At 44.2% G+C, this 23,185-nt stretch overlaps 1 protein-coding gene across 6 annotated transcripts in view; it reads left to right on the top strand.

The window, feature by feature from the left end:
- The window catches only part of neo1a (neogenin 1a), a 151,746-nt gene that overhangs the window by 103,359 nt on the left and 25,202 nt on the right, over nt 1-23,185 (top strand). For 5 of the 6 annotated variants that reach the window (XM_084475974.1, XM_084475977.1, XM_084475975.1 and 2 more), the window contains exons 6-12: nt 4,137-4,291; nt 4,687-4,807; nt 13,664-13,898; nt 14,814-14,968; nt 19,141-19,289; nt 20,917-21,055; nt 21,177-21,226. In XM_084475974.1, the coding sequence (XP_084332100.1) occupies nt 4,137-4,291; nt 4,687-4,807; nt 13,664-13,898; nt 14,814-14,968; nt 19,141-19,289; nt 20,917-21,055; nt 21,177-21,226 (1,004 nt within the window). The remainder of the gene's footprint in view (nt 1-4,136; nt 4,292-4,686; nt 4,808-13,663; nt 13,899-14,813; nt 14,969-19,140; nt 19,290-20,916; nt 21,056-21,176; nt 21,227-23,185) is intronic. The other variant, XM_084475978.1, reaches the window with a different exon arrangement.

Below are 23,185 nucleotides of genomic sequence, written 5' to 3' on the forward strand. Positions count from 1 at the left end.
AATAAAAATAAAAATCATTGAAATCGCTGCCTGTACCAAAGGGAAGTGAAATGGGAAGATCATTCAAATAAGATCATTCAAAACAGTCATTTCAAACCGATACGTTGTTACTTATTGAAAGAAAAATCCAAATATCAGCAGATGCCACATTATATTGTTGCTGTGTGCTGTTCAGACACTCGAGAAATGGTCCTCAAATCTTTTGGCTCGAATACCACATTGACTCATCTTCCTGTACACCCATAAAAAAAGTTAAAAAAAAAAAAAGTTAAAGTTTCCATCATCTATTTAAGGCCCTCAAATACAAAACATTTTCCCTGTTTTTTGGAAATCCAACATCATACTCAACATGAGATTGGAAACAAACAGTATGTCCCATTTCCTACAAGAAACACCAATCACGCAGACCCTTTGTTGGCAGTATCTATCATTATTTTTTTACTGCAGTTTAATCAAGAAAAGATGAATATCCTCTGAAGTATGCCTTTTAAATGCTCCACATCTGTGGCCTTCTGAAAGTCTATTGTTTCCAAATGGCTATATTAAAACCAAGAAAAGCTGACTTTCTGAGATTTCCACTGACGGTGGAAAATAACTCTTCCAGTGTTATAATTTGTTCACAGCCAGAGAGACTTGAAGATAAATGTTAATTTGTTCTCTTTTACATAGCCTTCATCGGTTTGTGAAAAGGATTTCATGTTGAGGCCATATGTTTTCTTAAGGATTAAGAGGAGGGCCAATATCTTTGGATGTGCAAAGTGGTAATAAGTCGTGCTCCTCTAGCCTTCAGGGTAAACTCTGGCTGCACACTAGGCCTATGTCATAACCTCAAACCAGGAAATGTTTCCAAGGTGATTATTTATACCTCTTGGACCCTGTTGGGCTTACAGGGGCTTTAAATCACGAGTGGCTCTACAGGTAGTAATTTAGTTTTTCCTGTAAGAATCTCATTCCAACCCATCTCCGGCTACATACTAGACACTGGGAGAGGAGACACTCTCCCGAGAAGCATTTTCGGATTTCTGTGGGGCTTTATTTAACAAGCCGCCAGTAAAGACACACCAGGCCTGGCTGTGGCTTCTGTTTTAACAGTCCACTGGACAAGGAGTCACAAGCAAACAGAAAAATGTCTCCTTTTAATAAGGTACACACTGGAGAAAGAATATACAAGCCCTGAAACAAAGAACTCCTCTGTTCCATCTCATTCAATCTCTCTCTCGCTTTCAGAGCCAGTCTATCTTTCTATAGCACCTTGGATTGTATTGATTCCAACACGTTTGTTAGACGGTATCTAGATTTGATCAACCGTAAACGTTTTCATGTGGTCCGGTTGTTCCTGCAGACTGTCTCATATGAGACACATTTTTGAACCCAACTGTGTTCATAAAATTAAACCTGCAGTATCCATATTGTCTACATAATCCAAGTAATAATACCGATCATTGCTATTAAACCGTAATTTCATTATTTAAACATGAACCCAATAAACACTAACATGGGTAATTGGGTCTGCCATTATTCACCAAACAGGCCACTTGTAGTCAGCCAGCCAGAGAGAAATGGTGGAAGATCAGATATTATGTGGCTTAATAAGAACCATATCTCACGCACGCACGCACGTGGTGGAAATTGTCCTGCAGAGATTGGTAACAGCACTGGTAGTCAGCAGTATGTCATATATAGATATATAAATGGTCTATGTAAGGGATAATGTATAGAACGCCGGTCATTATCGGGAAGATAAGCCCTGACAGGGCGAACCGGACACCGACGCGAAGCGGAGGTGTCTTGCTTCGCCCTGAAGGGGCTTATTTTCCCGATTATGACCGGTGAAATCTATACATTATCCCGCTTATTACACGGCTACTTGCCTAAACGAAAAAATAACTTCACACGTGTGTCTTTTTACAATTTATTTGTTATCAGCAGAGAAATAGTCCGCCAAAGACACGGACGTCGCTTAGCAGCCGAATAAGCTCGCTTGCGGAGTGATACGAAGGACGTGAAAAAAATTCACTTTCCTTGACAGCGGTCATTATATGCTTAGCAACGGTCACTATCGAAAAATAATTCACCATGGGAATGCCCATGCAAGTGAACGGAGCATTCCACAGCATTGAGAAGAGCCGTGTAATAAGCATATTTAATGATGTCTGAGCATGGTCTAAATTTGCCGCCATGGGGACCAGATGAAACGCCAGAGCCCTCGATATAATCTATAGGACTTTGCCGTCCACACCACTCAGAGTTAAGTGGAGCCTCGATGACTGTGGTCGTAACGTGTGCAGGTGCTAACCTGACTGGGGCCTGGTGATGGCTGATGGCGCTCTCGCGCACAGGGATGCCCTCGCCAACACATTGTTGAAGGCCTTCAGTGTGATCACATAGTGGGAGCTAGCATCTGCCGGGAGGAAGAGAGAGAGGGAAAATACACACACAGAATACAAATGTCAAAATCACATTTGTTGATCGCTACATGAAAAGGGTGATATCATGCTTTTTCGACTTTTCCTTTGCTTTAGACCATTATATGCCGTACATGTTTTACATCTTACGACACACACACACACACACACACACACACACACACACACACACACACACACACACACACACACACACACACACACTGTCACCCTCTCTTGAATCCAGAGATCCGACCGACCCTCTAAGCTTATTGGTGTATTCTGCAGTTGTGCTCATTGCTCAAGCCAATAGGTTCCAAATGCCTGAGCTCCATTCAGGGGAAGTGGTGCATGCCTGCTCGTAGTGGGGTTGGCAGAGAGACGGAGATAATTCTACAGGGAGATAATCCACAGAATGGTGGAAGACGGGCAGGTTCAAAGTCAGAAAGAGTGCTGGGAGGATGAGAGAGACACTGTGAGAGACACTGAACAAAAAATATGAAAGAGGTGCTGTGGGATCCAGGTGACAAAAGAAAATCAACAGCATCACACAACACAGCCTAGGATAGAGGCAGAAATCCCTCTAAATGAATGGCTGGGTGGATTGATGTTTTGGGAATAACTGTTAATAAAAGTTAATCCCTGTTTTATGGATGTGGGGAGGACACAACCAATTGTCGTGTAGCAGGGTTCTCTTACTTGTACATCACACCAGCCATGCCTAGGGACATGCCCCTTGCTGGCCCTGCAAATATAATCAGTATCAAAATCCATTCTATGGCAAACTGCTTGTTGAACCTGTTTAAAATACACACAGGCTTTTATGGAAATGCAAATGCAGAATCTCTCTATCACACAACCTACACACCTGGGATTCCTATTGCCTTGTGCAGAGCAAGGTAATGGCTTGCTTGGCATCTTGCTTCTCCGAGAAAAGAAACACTTCCATTCTCATTTAATTAATCGCCATAATCAATACCTTACTCCAGAATGTTCCATAGAAATGACTCGGAACTCATTAGCAAGCAAAGAAATGTTTGAGTTGCGTTTTTGTAATTTGCTTGTTGTGTTTGTTTTCTATCAGAGTCCATGCAATTGAAAAAGTTCTGAAACAAAGAAAACCAATCTTTTAATTAAATTATAAAAAATGTATAAAGATGTGAAAGGCAAGATTACAAGGTTTTGCCACACACAGCAAAGTGTGTAGTGTTACTCTATGGAGATTATGGATAATCATATTAGTGTGAAATTCATACAGGGGTGAATTATATCTGGCCTATTATATTATACATTGGCTTTAAAGGTCCCATGACATGCCACCAGGTGTGGTGTGGTGATTAGCTGTTACAAGCCGTTTTGGAAATCTGCCCCTTATGACATCACAAGTGGGCGTGTCCACCTAGATGTGTGCTGGATAGATCAGTCTACCAGCCTACCCGGTGGACCGTAGCAAACGTTGCTCAACTATCCGTCGCACATATAGGTGGACACGCCCACCTGTGGTGTCATAAGGGGCAGTTTTCCAAAACGGCTAATCACACCACACCTGGTGGCATGTCATGGGACCTTTAATTTTATATTTGACAGAATAGACGCACTTAGCAGATGAGACCCTGAAAGACCCGCAGAGAATCTTCTTTGACCAACAACACAAAGCTGTTTAAGTCAAGATCACATCTTTGATAAATCCAAAACCTATAACCAATCATTCTCTTCCTTCTCCTTCTCCAGTTCCTCCCCAATTTGTGAAACGGCCTGCCAACATTTATGCCCACGAGTCCATGGACATCATCTTCAAGTGTGAGGTCACCGGGTCGCCGGCACCCACCATCAAATGGGTGAAGAACGGAGACGCAGTCATCCCCAGTGATTACTTCAAAATAGTGGTAAGATAATTTCTTACCGACCCTTTAAATGTCTAACATCTGTTGCTAAAGATATTGTGTACAGATGCTGCTTTGAGGATAAAACGTGTACATCACAGGATATTAAATGATTGATATGCAGGTAGTACTTTTAGGTAGGTAGTTCTTTCTTTACATTCTCCCTACCCATGTCATGCATTCTTGTATTCTTAACTTGGATGCTCTGGATGCTGAGATATGATTAGATTTCATTGTCTTCCAGAGAGGAAATGCATTAGCACCAGTGTGCTTAATGCAACATGAATTGCATTAAGAACACAGCAGCATTGAATTAATAAACACACACACGCACGAAACTTCAGATGGTAAGTTCGCAACTGCTCACCTGTTGTTGTTGTTGTTGTTGATGTTCTCAGAGGGAACACAACCTGCAGGTTCTGGGTCTAGTCAAGTCTGACGAGGGCTTCTACCAGTGCCTGGCCGAGAACGACGCGGGGAATATCCAGGCCAGCGCCCAGCTCATCATCCTCGAGCACGGTAGGAGACCATGGTCCAGGGGGGTGGGGGGTGGGTGGGGGGGGGGGGGGGGGGACAGGCAGTAACACAGTCAACTCATCTCGGTGATGAGGTCACTTGCCTAACACACTCCCATCATCTCTACGTGATCCATGAACAAGTTGTTTCCATCGGCCGAGGGGGTGGGGGTGCACTATTTCACATCCAAAAGAACCTTCTCGACTCTGACTAAGCTACATGCTAGCAGATGGAGATGAACCTAGCAGCTTCATTCATTCTTCTAGGAAAAATAGCTAATGGTATGCAGGGAGAAGGAGGACAGGCTTCTAGAGTGCCTCACTGAAAAGTGCAGGACAACAAAGGCAACATAAAGGCAGGCAGTATCGAAAAAGCAGCAGCAGGCAGGCCCTGCCACAGTGGAGAGGCAAAAGAAGAGATAAAATGTGCAGGACTAAGCAATTGAGAATAGGAGCGGTGACCGAAAAAACGCTTTGAATATCGACGTTGTTGGTTTGGTTTGTTGTACTTCACTTTTTAGCTTTTAACCAGTTAACCCTTTAAAACAATATGCATCACAAATTTGGGTACAATAAATGAGCAAAGAAGAATCCAAATGTTTTCCATGATGAAGACAAACCAGGACCAGTGCATGCATATTCTGCTCTCATTTAAAGAATGTGTCTGACACACACACACACACACACACACACACACACACACACACACACACACACACACACACACACACACACACACACACACACACACACACACACACACACACACACACACACACACCTCCAAGCTGTATACATTTCCATTGATGGCCACTAAGTCAAAAATAATGATGACCCGCAGCATCACAGAAGGCTGTTCTATTTTGCAATTTGACACCTTTTGATGAGGCCTTTGACAGCCAGAGCTCATAGCACCAGCCTTTCTTCACACATTTCATGTCGGCTCAAGAGATACCAAGGCAGCTAGCCTTGTACATGTGACTGCCCCCAGAGCAGTTACAAAGAAAGTCATCTCTACGTAATTATAATTTTTATTAAGGCGTGTGTGTTTGCTCTCGTTTTTTTCTCCATAAATGTATTATTTGGGTTACATAAATTGCGAGAATACCCTGCATGTGTACGCTCGTGTAACAATCTTATCAAAGGAATTAGAATTATTGAAGCATTGCAGTTCGGTATAGAAGTGCTTTTTTTTTGTGAATGGAGAGTTACCCTCCTCATCTTCTCCCCTGCCCACCTGCAGTGGGCCGCAGGGTAAAGACAAATCCATTCCCAAGGCCAACTGCCGTCTTTCTCTCTCTCTCTCTGTCTCTGTATTTTTTTTAGAAAATTGTTACAGCCACCTGCTCCCTTTGATAGTGCCGTCTGATCTTGACTTGATTGCCCCATGAATAACCCCCCCCCCACCTACCTAACACCCACACACCCTCTAGCAACATGGGCACACAAAGGGTCCCCTTTCCTTCTGGGGTCTCCAGTCATTGTCTAGCCAGCACACTGTGTTTCATCCCAGCGTGTTCCCATTGTCAGATACCCTTCTCAACACCTGCCACATTTGGTTCTTAGCCAGACACTGATCCATTGTGTCTCTATTGTATCATGCTGCCTTTTTCTGATTGGGACTGCATGACCAATGTGTAATTTATGGTCATAATCATCTTTTTTATGAGCTGACTTTGCCATATATTCTTCCATGGGTTATTAGCCATTAATCCACTTTTCTTTTTTTTATGGTTTTCTAGCTACATTTGAAAGCAGTGTTGGTTGGCCTGTTGCAAGTAATGCGTTTGTCAAATTAACTTCAGCCATCTTGGAGTCATAAAAAACTAAACTCAGCTGCTTCACTCCTGTTGACTGACATCCATCTTTATTGTTCCGATAATCATCACCTTTTTTGTTAAAATTAGTAAGTAATTAGTAATTAGTAAATAGTAATTAACTGCTATCATTCGGTCCATGAAGAGATCCATCAATCTGTCGCAGTAATTACAAATCTGCCACAACCACCAGAGGGCGACACATAGACTTACTGTCCGCATGTTGTATTTGTCTATTAGCTTTTGATATTGAGCTGTAAGAGTTTTATATTTCATTTTCTGCAGTTCAAACTGCAGAAAATGTATTGTTGTTTGGCAGTTATCGTTGAGGCAGTTGTAAAGGGAGGTTTGCTAACTGTGGTTTATGAGCTATTTAAAGAATTGCAGTCACCTGTCATCATCTAAGGGACGTGTGGAAACGATTGTACTGTATGGCCTCCTTGTCTAATTATGCTTATCTGAGGCACTTGTAGTTGATTGCAGGGGCCAATTATGGCTTGGAGAGGAAATAGGCCGTGTTTCTCTACTTTGAAGTTGTATACAGCCATTCAAAGCCCTCATTTATGATTGCTATCTTTGTATATTCTGTGCAGTGAAGAGGAATTTGGAAGATCAGAATCAAATTCCATTATAGTGGCATTGTGAGCACGGAAAGCCTTTGTGAAATCAGAAGATTTTTTGATATTGGTTATCTTAAAGCGTAATTCCGGCGAAATTTTAACCCAGGGTCTTTTTTTTTTTGCATGTACACACATCAAACAAGCCCTCCAGACCCATTTTTTGTTGATAATGAAGTGTAAGAGTTTAACTGGCACAATGTTTGGCTTCCATTTTATTGGCTAGGGGCAGCGTGGAATGCTTCCAAATCTGCATTTTTTAACCACTAATATAGCTCAAAAAAGCACCAAACCTCTGCAGTAGCATGATTAGGGTCCCTACACATAGAATGAAGCATCAACAACTTAGTTAGTGTAGCGGGAGTTTATTAAAAAAGACTGTTTTCCAAGTCTGTGCCTTACCCGTAGGTCCATGTTTCCAGTCCACACAAGTCGATTACCGGCTACCGTAACTAATAGAGTAATAGAGGCGCCAACAAATTTAACTTAACAATCTCCCCTCTTGATACTTGGCTGTTTTAAACTTGTTTGTGTCTCGACTTGTGCGGACTTCCTGGAAACATGGACATACGGGTAAGGCACATACTTGGAAAACAGTCTTTTAAAATAAACTCCCACTACGCTAACTAAGTTGTTGATGCTTCGTTGTATGTGTAGGGACCCTAATCATGCTACTGCAGAGGTTTGGTGCTTTTTTGAGCTATATTAGTGGTTAAAAAATGCAGATTTGGAAACGTTCCACGCTGCCCCTAGTCAATAACATGGATCGCTGGAATTATGCTTTAAGAGAGGAGGAACAGGTGAAAATGGCTTTTCTGTAGTTCAATGACAGTTGCCCCAACTTCTATGTTGATGGAGAGAACATTGATTTAAAATGTAATTTCCATCAAGTTGCCCAGTGATACTTGGTGCATTTTAGATCATTTCCCAAGCTAAAGGAGAGACAACCATTTATGTCATGGGATATTTTCTATTTCTTAAACGCCGTGGCAGTAATCATTCCCAGATATAGTATCATCATTGCCTAAATAAATTGCAGGTGAGGATTCCACAACCAAAAATAAACTGTCAGTGAAGTGCAGGATTTTGTACTTCTATATAGGACCGAGCAAACAACAGACATCTATCTCAGGTCTGAGAGGCTGTTGGGGAAGATGTGTGGGACTTGGAGGGCTCATCCAGCAAGGACACTCGAGGCACTGAAGAGCTGAGCCACCGACGTGAACGCAGGTGCCACATTGACAGGTTTGCAGTCAGATGGAACTGCGTCAGCCAAGCCTGGAGCGGAGCCATTCAGCATGCCACTTGCCCCCCGAGAGTCTTTTCCTTTCAAGTTGAAGAGATGCGCCGTCATGTGTACATGAATGCTTGTTTCCATCCTCTTTTAAGTTGTGCCAACCACCCTCTCGCACAAATAATGTTTTGACATTCGGGCTCTTTGTGCTAAAGCAAGGCCCTTCACTGCAGGGGCTTTCAGTAGCTCGTACAAGCCCCAGCTCTGCTGTTGCTTTCTGAATTGAAAGACAGAGCCTTGGAAAAAAGAGCTGCTTGCATCATCAAAAATCTAGTAAAACTTGTCGAAAGAGCTTATATATATGGCAGGGTCGATCCCGGGGCATCAGTCCGAAAAACACTGGAGAGACTAGTACGGATGACATAGAACAATCTGGCACTGAGTGAACTGAGCGCAGAGTCTAAGTGCCGGGTTGATTAGTGATCAGAGGCAGCTGAGCGCAACAGGTGAGGAGAGTCTGACTGATGAGCAGAGAGTGGCTCGCAGGCAGGTGAGGAGAAGGAGGGGTTGGTGGGAAAACAGTGGGAGATAAGGTGAATGAGATGACGGAGAGGGGAGAATGAGATGACTGAGAGGGGAGATCATGACAGCTGGCATCAGCGCGGTAAGTCTGTCAGTGACAGCCCGAGCTCCCCCAGTGATGCCTGCCCGCTCCATGGTGAGCCCGCTAGGTCAGAAACGGGTCAACACCAGCCAGTTTGTGGTGGTGGTACACACGGGAAAGTGAACACAGGTCTGCAGGGACAAAACGGCAACGGGCACATGCACACGTTTGCAGAAACACAGCACATGGACCTCTTGTCACGGCAAGGGCATTGATTAGGAAAAGAAGGTAACAGTGGAATCAAACATACCATTTTTTTTTATGCTGCCTGTATGTGTACGCCTTTCATTAAAATGCACTCAAATCTGCCGGTGCTGGCTTACTGTGCACACAAGCATGGGCACACACACTCTTGGAAATGAGTTTCCCTCAGTCGTCGTTGATTAGGGAGCGTATCCGCATCACACTCTAGGCAACTGATCAGAGCCCAAACTGATTGTGAAGTCCACACCATAATTATTGTTTACGAAAAGCACGGATGATTTGCTTGTTGTCGAAATCTCTTTGGGGTCTGTCTGTTTTTCCCGAGAGGGATTTTTGAGGTTCTCTCTGTGTTGTAGTTACTCTTTTCTTTTCTTACGCTGCCATTAACCTGCTCTGGCACAGTCCTAACATCCATACAGGAAACCAGCGTATGGCCCAGCCTGTTTTGTGGAAAGGGAAAACTAGTCAAAAATAGGGCGTCTAACTGCAGTGTCAGATCCCTACTGTCCGGTCCGATCCCTAAGGTCGGTCTCGTTATCAGATCCACTTTTAGCTCTGTGTGGGTGTGCGTGTTTGAGAGTGACCTACCACCCTGTGACACAAAACCAAAACACATCTCATGCAGGAATACTTTTTTTTTTTTTTTGTATGCAGGCGTTGTTGTGTGCATGTGCTCCCCACGGGGACAATATCAGCAAGTCCAGCCCCACTAATGACAGGAAAGGAACTTGTGGTGCATCCCTCCTACACACCCTTCCAGCCTACCCGCGACCTTCCCTCCTTTGTTTTGTAGCTGACGAATGAACCCACGGTGAAACGGGTGGCACCCATCATACACTGGGTGTACAGCGGTGCACAGCGTTACCCCCCCGCCGCTACTGCAGTCCTATCTGCTTCTCCCAGGGTGTTGTCCGGGGGAGACCTGGCAGCCAGCATGCATGCTTGGCTGGCTGACTGAGAGGCCGACCCTCTGATTAGCTGGTGGTTCTGGTTGCTCACAGTGTGGGAGGGGGGGGGGGGGGGAACTGGCAGATTTCAAACATTCCATTTGACCTTTTCAGCCCTTTTCCGGTTGGCTAGAACCCCCTCTGTTTGCCTGGGCACTTAGAAAAAATGGAACACGCACACATTCACACACACACATTTTATTTCAGGCTTGCTCATGCTCCTTGGAAAAAGGAGCATGAGCAGGAGGTATATTTCAATATACCTCCAAGGTAATAGGATACATTGGAGCTTCAGCGGCTGTTTTATTAGTAGGGGAAAGAGTGCAGATGTAAGTTCTGACGGGCTGTTTTGATCTGCCAGAACAGCCAGCCTCAGCGGCGGCAAGATTCTCCGCCAGCGGACATGCATGAAACACTTGATGCACATGATGAGGAATCCATGGAGGGGTACTATTGGTGGAGAAAGGCAGGGGGTAAACATTATACATTACGGCCAGACATTTTTCATTTGCATATCTGTGTGAGTGTGTGTGTTTTCCCTTGTGCTTGGCATTTGTGTGTATTTTGGTATTAACTACAGCATTCAGGGGAATGAAACCATTGTGCCCGATTCAACTCTGCAGTGTATTTTGGATCAAGGGCCTACATGTGTTTGAATGCAGTGTGTACACATCAGGGATGATTAATATTTGATAGCAGCTTTCTCTATTCAATTGCCGCCGCTGTCTGCAAATAGACAGCCTTTATTTATCCACTGACGTCTCATTCAGTTGCTCTGAGCCAGATCTTCCTCCAACACACACACACACACACACACACACACACACACACACACGCACACGCACACACGCACGCAGTTTTCCGCTGAGGGTCTCCATGGATCCATTAACCATGAGCATGTTCGTACGCATAAACCCATAATAGTTGGTTTAAGGCAATGCTGTGATCATTTAAAGGGTCATGTAAATGTAAATTGCTCTGTTCCATTTACATAAGTGGAATAAGTTTAATTCCCATTTCACCCATTCGATAAAACCATTTGTTGAGTCTGCCAAACAAATAGCGCAGACTTAGTGAATTTGTTTGATTGCCCCCAGGTGTTGACGGAATCTGTGACAGTTCTGTACCCATAATAACCCACACAAACACAACAAACAACACGAAAATCTATGCTCAACAAATAAAATCAATCCCATCAAAGCTGTGGGTTTTCAGGTTCACTTTCTCTTTCAACTAACAATCCAACTCCGCTGCGTTTACAGGGATTTTCCCTTCATCATGGCACTAGATGGCACGTAGACTTATCAATTACCATAAACTCATCATTTACCATGAAATTACTATTCCCATCACTAATCTCGGTGTTGCATGCTAGTAAACGCTCCCCAATTAGACACGATCGTCTCCCAGATTCCCCCAGAGGAACCGCTCTCTCCCAGCAGGCTTCTTTGTACTTCCACAGCCCTGTGGTCCCCCGGAACTCCTGTGAGTTAATCTCCTCTGCACAGGTCCCATAGTGACGCAGACACTAAACACACCTGCTGCTCACTCACACACACACACACACTCCTTTCATCACAGTAGTCTGCTCATACGTTGCGCGAGGATGTACACCTTTTTTCTTATTCCGGAGTCGCATTCTGATACAATGTTCAATCGTATCATGATTCACGTAATGCTCAGTGCACCCCCTGACAATATTCATGTTGCTGGGTATGAAACATTCCCTTTGCATGGCCTGCTTTTGCTTTTTCTGATTCCCAAAATACCATTCATCAAGACGGCAACATATAAGGGAATTTTATTTATAGGTATGATGTAGTTCCGCCTTTACAGCGAACTCTCCTTAAAGCGTACTTCTCTACTCAATGCACTTTTGCAGAGAGTAGAAGAGACTGCTTAATATATTGGCTATGTTTGACTTTAATCATTAACAATATCAAATTAGATTTCAGACATAAAAGGGCCTTTCTCACTTTTCAAGGTTTCATGGAACTTCTTCTTATGAAGCCATCACAGATAAATATCACGATTCATAATACCACCCATGGCATCGACACGTGTGTCACCATGCCTAGAAAGACAAAGTGCGCCTGTAACGCCACATTTTTTTATTTGACAGTTTGCTAAGTCTTTTATTTCATTCCTTTTACAATCCATACACATGCAACAGTTTATGTTGAGGGTGATTAGCAGGAGGAATGATTTGCAACGTTTCTTTTGGCATTTTTACACTGAAATTGCAGTGTAAATTGTGTCTTGCCTGTGTTAAACCGAGGGGGTATATTCCCCCTTCGCCAAGGAGCCGGCTTTCTTGGTTCATTGGAGCAGGCGTGGCTATGCATGGAGACCTCTTTAGAATAATCTGCATATTCTAATGTTTTTTGTTTTACTATTCAAGCCACTCGTATGCAAGAATATAATAATAATATATATGACACAACTTGTTAATAATGACAAAGGTTATAAGATGCAAGAAACATGCTAAACTTTTGGGTTGTCACCATTGCGAAAAAGTTCCGAATTTTTCCTAACTAACCTGACGGATGATTGGCTTGGTTCTAGGTTTAAAACTTTTTATATAACGATTTTCTGAAAAGTCAATGGAGAAAATGAATGGGAAATTTACTTCCGGAACAGAGCTGTTCAAAAGGGGGGCGGTCACTGTCGCTAGAGATGGGTGAGGGGGAGGAAAGTGACTTAAAAAGAAACATGGGATTAACAAAATATCAATGTTCAGAGTCGTGGGAGATGAGCAGTGCCGTCATATGTGTGGAATGTGTGTTTTTGTCGTTTTGTTTTCGTAATAAATGTTTGGGACTGCTTTCACTTATGCATCTAGAGTCCAAAGTATTTCTCTAAGCTATGTCTTGTGGTTGCTAACTTATGTGTCTGTCTTAGTCCTTTTTGTAGCCCATCATTATGATTTTGAAGTCTAACTGAATCGTTAGGCACAACATTAGTGTGTTAACCATCTATAAGCATATCAGTGCTTCTTTAGTATGCTTCCTGTAGAGTGCTTATGTGTAGAAGTGTACGTCTGGCCCTGCGCCACGTTGTCTGTTTAGAGTTGCGTAGTGCCGTAGAGCTGTTTTATATCTGTGGTTTGTCATACCAAAGGTCTTTTTCGTTACGTTCTTTGTTATTTTGTTTTCTTTTCTTCTTTTTGTTCTCTCCTTCTTTTGTTCATGTCACTGTCATTTCCATCTATACCCCCCCACCCCCCCTCCCCCCCTTGTTCTTCCTTTTGGGGCGCCTCTGCTTTCTGTGCCCCCCCCCCCCTCCTCTGTCTTCCCCACAATGCTTTACCCCCCCTCTCCCCCACCTCCCCCACCCCCCCACCCCTTACCCAATTACAAACCTCTCCCTCCCTATAGACGTTGCCCTGCCCTCGTCCCTCCCCCCTTCACTGACTCCTAACACTACTGACCATGTAACGCCAGGCTCGGGAGGCGTGGCCAACCCCGCGGGGCCCGCCCCCTCCGCGCCCAGGGACGTGGTGGCGTCGCTGGTCTCCACGCGCTTCATCAAGCTCACCTGGAGGCCGCCGGCCGAGCCGCACGGCGACGAGCTCACCTACTCTGTGTTCTACAGCCAGGAGGGCACCAGCAGGTAGGTAGCACCGCGTTACGAAACAGCACAACCCCCTCTGTTGTGCGTTACACACGTCACACACACACACACGTGTCCTGCTGACCAGAACCAAGACATGTGTGAAGTGTTAAAGAGAGTTGCTAACGTGACTAGGGTGCTAGTAGTCAAGATGGATGTGTGGGGGTATTGACGTCTTTACTTTTAGTGGTACAGATGATTTGGTTACTTTTCTGGTAGCCACAATGTGAGTCACCGGATCCAGAAATCCACAACCGGACCCTAGGTAATAGCCCTAGGTAAAGACCAATCACGACACGATGTTAAGGTGTGCGTTTTAATTGCCCTGCCTCGGTTTTGTTTCTGGCGGGGGATACATTTTCAGGGATGAAAATTTCAAATTTTCATTTGTCTGGTTTGGTTGAAATTCATAGAGTTACAGTTCTGGTGACTCAAAATGTTGATACATAAAGTACAGATGTGACAGCTTGAGCAGTTCTATAATAACGTACAAGCCACTCATCTGTCTTGGGGGGACTAGGGTGCTACTGTCCACAGCGCTCACCACGGGCAGAGTGGCTTGTTGCCACAGTTGTGCAGTTGTGTGTTTCTACATGCATGCCTGTGTGTGTGTGTGATAAATTAACCACAATTTCATTTATTTGTGTGCGTGTCCTTGTTTTATGTGTGCGTCCTTGTTGCTAACCCTGGAGAGGGAGGGAGCAAGTGTGTGTGTGTGTGTGTGTGTGTGTGTGTGTGTGTGTGTGTGTGTGTGTGTGTGTGTGTGTGTGTGTGTGTGTGTGTGTGTGTGTGTGTGTGTGTGTGTGTGTGTGTGTGCCCGCCATTTATTTATTACATCTAAATACATTAATATATATATATATATATGAATGCACCATAATACAATTATCCGTGTGTGTCCTTCCTCACCCCCAGGGAGCGTGTGCTGAACACCAGCCGGCCTGGTGAGATGCAGGTGACCATCCAGAGCCTGATGCCCGACACCAAGTACCGCTTCAGGGTGGTGGCCCACAACAGCAACGGCCCCGGGGAGAGCTCCGCCGCGCTGCGCGTGGCCACCCAGGCTGAAGGTGAGGCCCGCGAACACACACACCCCCCCCCCCACCACCCCACCACCCCCAACCACCCCCACCCCACCCACCCCCCACCCCACCCCCCGACACACACAACCGCTCGATTCATGCGCCCTCTCGGGGAGCAGGGGGGGTGAGCCTGCTGCCAACAGAGGCTGACTCTCAGTTTGTTGGGGAAACACTTCAAAGCTGCACAGAAGAAGAAGAAGAAAAAAAAAACACTCTAAAGAAAGACCGCGCCTGCAACCGGAATAAACTAGGAATTGAGGAAATATCGCGAAATTGTAAAATCTCAGAATCTCAGCAATACGGAGGTATTCGTTTTGTAGGCCTTATTTATTATTACTTTTTTTTTGTAAAAAAAAAAATGCTAGTTTATAGTTCTGAAAGTCGGTTTAAATCTTAATTGATGCGGTCCGTCTGCTTTTGAACCACAGCGGAACTTGGCTGGGCCAAACTAAACGTTGGCGTCAAACAGCCTCAAAACAACCGTCTTTGACAGCAACAACTGCAACGTCTTTTGACTAATTAATTATATATCCTGCTACAAAACGTATACAAACATAATATATGATGTATTTGTCAGCTAATTTCCGTTACATTACTGATTTGCTTGACGAGTACTCGTTTACTCAAGTACTCGTTTGCACCCCTGGAGTATAACACACACTTGGATATTTTGCCACATCGAATGCTTGATGCACACTACAAGATTGTAGCCATATTTTCAAGTCAGCTTTATCTGGCAGGTTAAACATCATAACCTGTGCGGTGGAGGTTGTAAGGTACCTACGTTTTCTACGGAGGTAATTTATTTACCTCCAACTCGCTTTTGTAGAACAGGCGATCCTTGCTCCGTGCTTCTCCCCAGCCGTTCTCCCAACCAAATGCTATTATTTTTCTTCCTTGTTTTTGCTGCAAAACAGGGCAGAAACAACTTGGATTGATAGCTTCTGGCGACATCCATTTTTGGAAGAGGCACTTCCCGCCTGTGTTTAGTGAGTTTGGAGACCGGACAGACTCGTCAGGGACTCCTCCTTGTGAAACATTGTGTAATGTGTGACCCCCTGTCGCCGATCAGTTAACTAGTGTGTATCCCACCGTGACTTGACAGACCAACTCGCTCGGTGTGCGTGTGTGTGCATTCGTGCACTCATCGCAAACAGCATGATTTTCTGTTCTAGTAGCTTCCACAGTGGTACAGTCTAGCCTCTAGCTACTTGTCCTCATCATTAAGACGCCGCCACTAGTCAGCCTCGTTTCAAGCTGCTGTTCAGGGTATTCCCCAGCGCAGTCGAGGCAGGGTGGTCGGCCCCACCTCCACCACACACACACACACACACACACACACACACACACACACACACACACACACACACAGGGTTTGGCCCTACTGTACCACAGCTCAGTCACTGTCATTTTCTAGGCCAGCCGACGGTTTCCCCTGCCTGTGTCCTTGTCAGAGGTCAGAGAAATGGCCCAACACACACACACACACACACACACACACACACACACACACACACAGGAGGTGAAGGAACACATGAGTATATTCACATGCCGCAGGTAGGTTTGTGTGTGTGAAGTTTAAACCGTTGACCTGCTTCTAAGATCTAACCATGTACACAGCAGGTAGCCCCTGCCCCACACAGGCACGCGTGCGCACACAAACACAAACACACACGGCTGACAAACGAGAGTCAAGACTTGTATCAAAGGAAACACACATTTGGTATTTTGTGCGCACACACAAACATTCTTCTACTTTTACACACATACTGTATGCTATCATTCAAATAAGAGTTTGTTATTTTAATAATCACTGTTAAGATGTTAAGAAAAATATATTTTACTTCCCACTTAAAGGAGCATTTCACAGACGGAGACATGAATCTGTATTGAAAGTGGGTCATATATGTAGTCGTATAGTAACATCAATTTCTAATTTGGTGCCTTTTTGACCGAGAAAAGGCAGAAAAGACTTTTTGGTGCTTGTGGATTGAAGATTCCCACAATCCCAATTTGCGTTCACTCCCTTAGGGATGTAACATAACAGCCAATCAGCATTCACTCCCTGCAGTCCAGAGTGAATCGCAGCAGGAGGAGAAATTGATTTTGCGGACTCCCGGAGCTCTATATCTAAATATTATAATATTATATATAGGTATCTATATAATATAATATATAATATAAAGGCCAAAAGCTGTGTGCGCCTCCGGATGATATTATGAATATCGCTATTCATAGGAGTCTGTATCAATTTATAGGGGGTCTGGTCGGGTGCGGAATGTAATTCGTGCTACTGTCGGAACACGGGTTGGATGCAGTTTCAAGTATTGCGGGTATGGGCAGGTCGGCGTTTGCATAATAAGACCCATGTATTGATTCTCGGCAATGGAGGAGAAGGAATTGGGGGAAGAAACTTTGGCTTTGACTCTCTGAAGTCCAGATTGAACCACGACCACGACTTTGAGGGCCCTGACCTCAGCCTTGGTGAAAGACGAGATCTACCTATTGAAGCGTTGAGAGAAAAAACACAGCCCAGATTTTACTTCCAACTTGAGGCCTTTTATTTGGCTAATTGTATTTGAATTACATTGGCTTTGGTCCAACTTTCAAATTGATGCAACCAAGAAAACAATAGCAAGCATATCAAACCTAGCTGTCTAGAATTGTACAATGTACCTTCAATTATTAAGTTTCATTACATAATTTCATTCCAACACAAAAAATAAAGGCATGTGGGCTATTTTCCATTTGTATGAGGAAATTATTTTGTTCCTAGTAACCAACAACAACAACCAACATACTTATTAATAATAATAATAATAATACATTTTACTTGCAGTGAGCAGATCATATGAAGTGCCATTATTCACTGTTATGCTCAGTTATGATTATATTATGATTATTATATATATATATATATTATATATTACTGTGGAAAGTAACTATTGCGTTACTTTCAAGTACATTTTTAATTGCTCAAACGTGTCAAATAATTTCGACCCCATCTCCACCCCTCTTTAACGGAACTCAAAATACATGAACATGTACATGTACATGTTCATGTACATGTACATGTTCATGTTCATGGTCATGTTCATGCACGAAAGCATGGAATGCATGGAAGCATGCAACGTTGAAAGATGTTTGAATGACTTGACACCGACGTGGAGAGGCACTGTTGTCCAGGGCACAAAGTGCATTCCACCATTACACTCGTTCCTTTAATTTCTTGGAGGGAAAAGTAATGGCTATACTTCCATTTAAAGAAGGCTATTTTTGGATTATTCGGGCTCGCCATTCCTGATTCTCGTTGACTCACTTGTCGTTGTGTGTCCGTCTGTCCGACTATGCGTGCTTTCGAATGTGTAAACAACACCCGCCCAACTCTACCACTGATTGGCTTACCGTGACATGTTCCTCTACCTCAATCGTCATCATTAATGCGATTGTCTTGTGCCCAATAACCAAGGATGAACAGTAAAGAGAGATAGAGAGAGAAAGAGAGAGAATAGTGACAGTGATATTTATAACGCCATTATTCCCATCACTGGTCAAGAGAGAGAGCGAGAAGCGCTTGCAAAATTGAACATTGGTATATTTTATTTGTGCATGTAGTTCTCTATTCTTTTTCGGGAGCTACAGGGAGAGTGTTGTGGTTGGCGACTGCTGCTTTAATCCAAGGAAGCATATTAAATAGACTTGGCTATGAGTTTTCACGTTGAATGTAGTCTTTGGTCCACTGCCATGGTAGTATAACGGGGGGCATGCAGCAATATTAATATTCACTGCCAGCCAATCCTAATGCAATAAACATCAACATGAAGTGGTGGGGTGAGGCGAGCGGGGATGTCCTACGACTAAACACAACCAGGGGCAGTCACACTAATGATTAATGTTGAAAGAGTGGAAAACACTCTTTTCCTCTCGTGTCTAATTCAATCTGTGGTAGCAGATAACATCTACAGGTTTCTTCTCTTTTTCCTGGCAAGGACTTATTTTACAAAGGCAGGTGATTTACAAAAGACAAATGTGTAGATACTACAATCTAGACCGGTGGTCTGCATCTTTTTAATTTGGTAAAATAGACGTATACGAAGACAGAATAGTTGCACGCAGTTTAAATTACAACCAACCTCCTGTATGTCTCTTTGACCCTCCAGTCCAGGTCCCCGGGCCTGCCCCCAGCCTACAAGCCGTCTCCAACACCCCCACCTCGGTGTCCCTCAGCTGGGGCACACCTCTCATCGGCAACGGAGAGATCCTGACTTATAAGCTCTACTACACCGACCAATCCCTGGGAACGGAGCAGGTAGGAAGAGGAACCCACACACACACACACACCATGTGACCACTTTTGAAATACCTCATTGTGTCTGCGAAACAACAACAACAAAAAACTTTGCAGAAATGTTTGCCACGGCGTTGCATCCGATAATTTAGATTATACATTTGTTATGCATAATAGATGCTGACTGCTGTAGTTCTCATGGTGTCATTCTCCGAACGGGTAGACAGAAGTTGCCGCATCATTTGTGATGTCAATAAGTCAAGGAGATCTATTTATCAATTGGCACTGATCCCATTTCACAGCCCAGGTTGTCAGGCCGGGCTTCTCCTCAAGTAAGAAATCAGTTTACACACAGTGCCTCCAACTGATTACATTAGCTGCTGCCAGAGTGCACACACATTATCTGACCAACAGCAAAGTCGAGGCAGTGCCACCCAGGCGTTGCTCCACAGGTTGGAAGCCTGCGCTGCAAGCATCTCGTCTGTGGAGGGGGGGGGGGGGTTTGGCTCTTTGGCCATTGCAGCAAGCCATTTAAAAGCTTTTCTTATGATAAAGGATATAGGTGACAAGCTGCAAAAGAGAACCATGAATAGAGGGAGGAAGGGATGGTGGGAGAGAGACAGAGATAAGGGGGTGGCAGTTCGGAGATGGGGGGAAACATAAGAGACACATAAGAATGATGGAGAGTGAGGAGGCCGAAAAAGTAGAATGAAGGAGGAGTAAAGCGGGATTATGGGGGAAATGAGGATGGATGGATGAATAGGAGGAAGGGGCATGAGGGAGAACATGAATAATGGAGCATGAAGAGAAGAAAAGGGATGAGATCGGATGGAGATTCGGAAGGATAAGGTACAAAGAACAAAGGGTGAGGAGGGAAAGAAAAGAAAGTCCTGAACACGACAGAAGAAGGCTAAACTCTTATTTTTGTATAAAAAAAACAACCAAAAGAATGATGAAGAGATCAGGCTAAAGAAAGTGAAAGGGTTGGATATTGGAGGTGTGACCAGCAGAGGGGATTGAGAGGAAGACGGTGGAGATGGGACTATTAAGGCCGCTGTCTGAGGGGAGAGGAAAGCGTGGAAATGGAAGAGACGGAATGGAGAAGAGAAGATAAAGGGAGCATGTGGGAGAAAAGTAAAAGGACAATGCACAGGGGGAAAATGAAACAAAAAGGAGTGTGGGTGTGGAGGGGAGTGGAGGGCAGCGCTGTCACGGGTGTTCAGTTGACCTTAACATAGTGATGTGTGATTGCATTGCTGTGGATGTCTGGCTGATCAGAATTGCGAGGATTTTCTGAAATGTGTCGGGAGAAAAGAGGCGAAGAGATAATTTGGCGTGTGCCAATGTGCCCGATTGGTACAGCACAAATGCCATCAAGACAACTGGCTGTGCAGTTGGTGGCAGTCAATATTAAGGAGGCATTTAAGCAAAAAAGAAAATGATTTCTACTACAGAAAAGAAACATGATTTCAGTTAAATCTTCATAAATAATATTATTTCACTTTTAACATGCAAACTAAAGCCTAAAAACTCAGAACCTTTGTCTCTCTCTCTCTCTCTCTCTCTCTCTCTCTCTCTCTCTCTCTCTCTCTGTGTGTCTCTTTCTCTGACTGTCTCGGTCTGCATGTGTCCCGCGTGTCTCTCCCAGGACCTCGACATCGGCACCCTGTCGTACACAATGAACGGCCTGAAGAAGTTCACAGAGTACAGCTTCCGCGTGGTGGCCTACAACAAGCACGGGCCCGGTGTCTCCACCCCGGACGTGGACGTGAGAACCCTGTCTGATGGTGAGCTAGGTCCTGATTTTGAGAGGATTTGACCTCAGCCCAGACGGCCATGCTTTGGATGTGTTGTGCCTGCTGCCGAGAAATGTCATTGAAAGAATCAAATGTCTTTTGCCTTTTGCAGTGCCAAGCTCACCGCCTCAGAACCTAAGCCTGGAGGTGCAGAACTCAAAGGTACGTCCTTTGGGTCATGGGGGAGGTTCTGGTCACCTCCCGAGACCAGATATCCATGTCAAATATCAGACAATTGATTTCCACATATGAGAGTGAACCTTACGTTATTCCCCATCAATTCACCTCTGAGAAAATCCTTCTGTGCACGTTTCTCTGCATCTTTTATCGCTGTTACTTGGAGCTCTTTCATATAAAACGGTTTCAATTGCTCTGTTGATGGCTACACTTCCTTGGGTGCTGTCGTTACTTTTAAATCATTATAGCGCCCTCCTCTATCACTGATTCGTCCTATTTAGTTTTATTTTGGGGGTGGCTTTCAACAGGCTGGAGGCCCGACTGGTCTTATGAGGCTTGGAATCCAGGATCTCAAGCTACTTTCGATTTGTCAGTCCAAATAGTCTGTTAATAATATGTTATGCCAATAACAATAACTGTTATGCCAGTTAAACACATACACCGGTACACACTCACACTTAAAGACTTATGGCCTGCAGGCTACGGATAGTCTTTCGACACTATGAGCTTTTGTTCTGACCTTGGCTGGGTGGCAATACTGGATACACACACACACACGCACACGCACACAGAGCAGAAAGCTTTTCGATCTTCTCCAGTGTCTGTTAAAGGTACTTGAGGCTTAACTCTAAATAGATACTTTGACCACATTTTTCTTGGTATTTTGAAAAGGGTCAGGATCGATGCAGCACAGCTTGCCTTTTTATTTCCACCCAGTCTTTGTTGGCCAGAGGCTGAGATTTGTGATATTTTCTTTGTTCTGGTAAACTAAAGTGTCTTTTTAACGACAAACTCAAATAGAGCGCATAATTCATGAGGCAAAGACGCACGCATGTATACACCTCCCTCTCGTGATCATACCTCCAGGGATTTCATTCAGCTGTTTATTGATTCTTAATGTGTCAGTCAAGGCTGCATTGGCACCGACTCCCAGGTGCTGCTATTGTTTTGGCTTGAGTCTATTATGCAAGGCATACAAGTGTGCTACTGCTGCTGCTATTTAATCGTGAGTAGAAATCCTGGTCATTTGTTTCGCCCGCTAAAGAGGCATTCAGGCTAGCTAAAACAGCCTGCAGAATGAATCAGCAATGGCAGTTTCAAATGGTCTCGTATAACTGACACGAAGTCCACCGGCCTGCCCGCAGTTTCGTTTTCCCATCCTGGCGATGCGTGAATGCTGGTGTGAACGCCACAAACAGAGTGCAAGAGTTTTGAGGCTCATTACCCACTCTTGACACAGAGGACAGAGAAGCAGCACGCAGAGGCGTGAAGTCTGAATGGAATATTAACTTTTCCTCCCCTCCCACCACTGTCGTTGCATGACACACACTTGGCTGTTAGACCTGGAGTCACGTTCCTTCAGCCCCACCGCTGAGCAGATCCACACCGGCCGGAGGCTCTTATGGTCATAATGTCGGCTTCTGAGATTGGAATTGCGACGTAATTGTTTGTTTTTCTACAAACCAATATTATTCATCAAGGCTGCAATCAACACTTTCAAATCAGTTTTTCCAACTGATTGTCACGACTCATTCACATGTGTATATGTTAGGAATAAATCATGATAGGCTGTCCTATTATGTCCTATGTTTATTAAAAAACAATAAGATTGTTTTTATTATGCGTAATGATTATTAAGCAATTCATACTTTTATCATTTTATAATAATTGTATTAATAATTTTGCACAAAGAATAAATACAAACACATTGAGCTGGTGGATGTGCTCAGTCGAACAGAACTAAGCAGCAGGATGCAGAAGTAGAAGTAGAAAGACCTTCTAGTTGTTGTGTATTTACTCTAATCTCTAATCTAAGGTTGAGGGGGCATGCTCTACTTTTATTATTTATTCTGGCCCTCCCTCTCGCGTTCCACCATGATTTATTTTCGGCATTAAACAAGTATTTATAGATGGGGGGTAAGGCAGCGGGAGGTCCTCAACTGC

The sequence above is a fragment of the Micromesistius poutassou genome (genome assembly GCF_964030765.1).
Source record: "Micromesistius poutassou genome assembly, chromosome: 12".
NCBI lineage: Eukaryota > Metazoa > Chordata > Actinopteri > Gadiformes > Gadidae > Micromesistius > Micromesistius poutassou.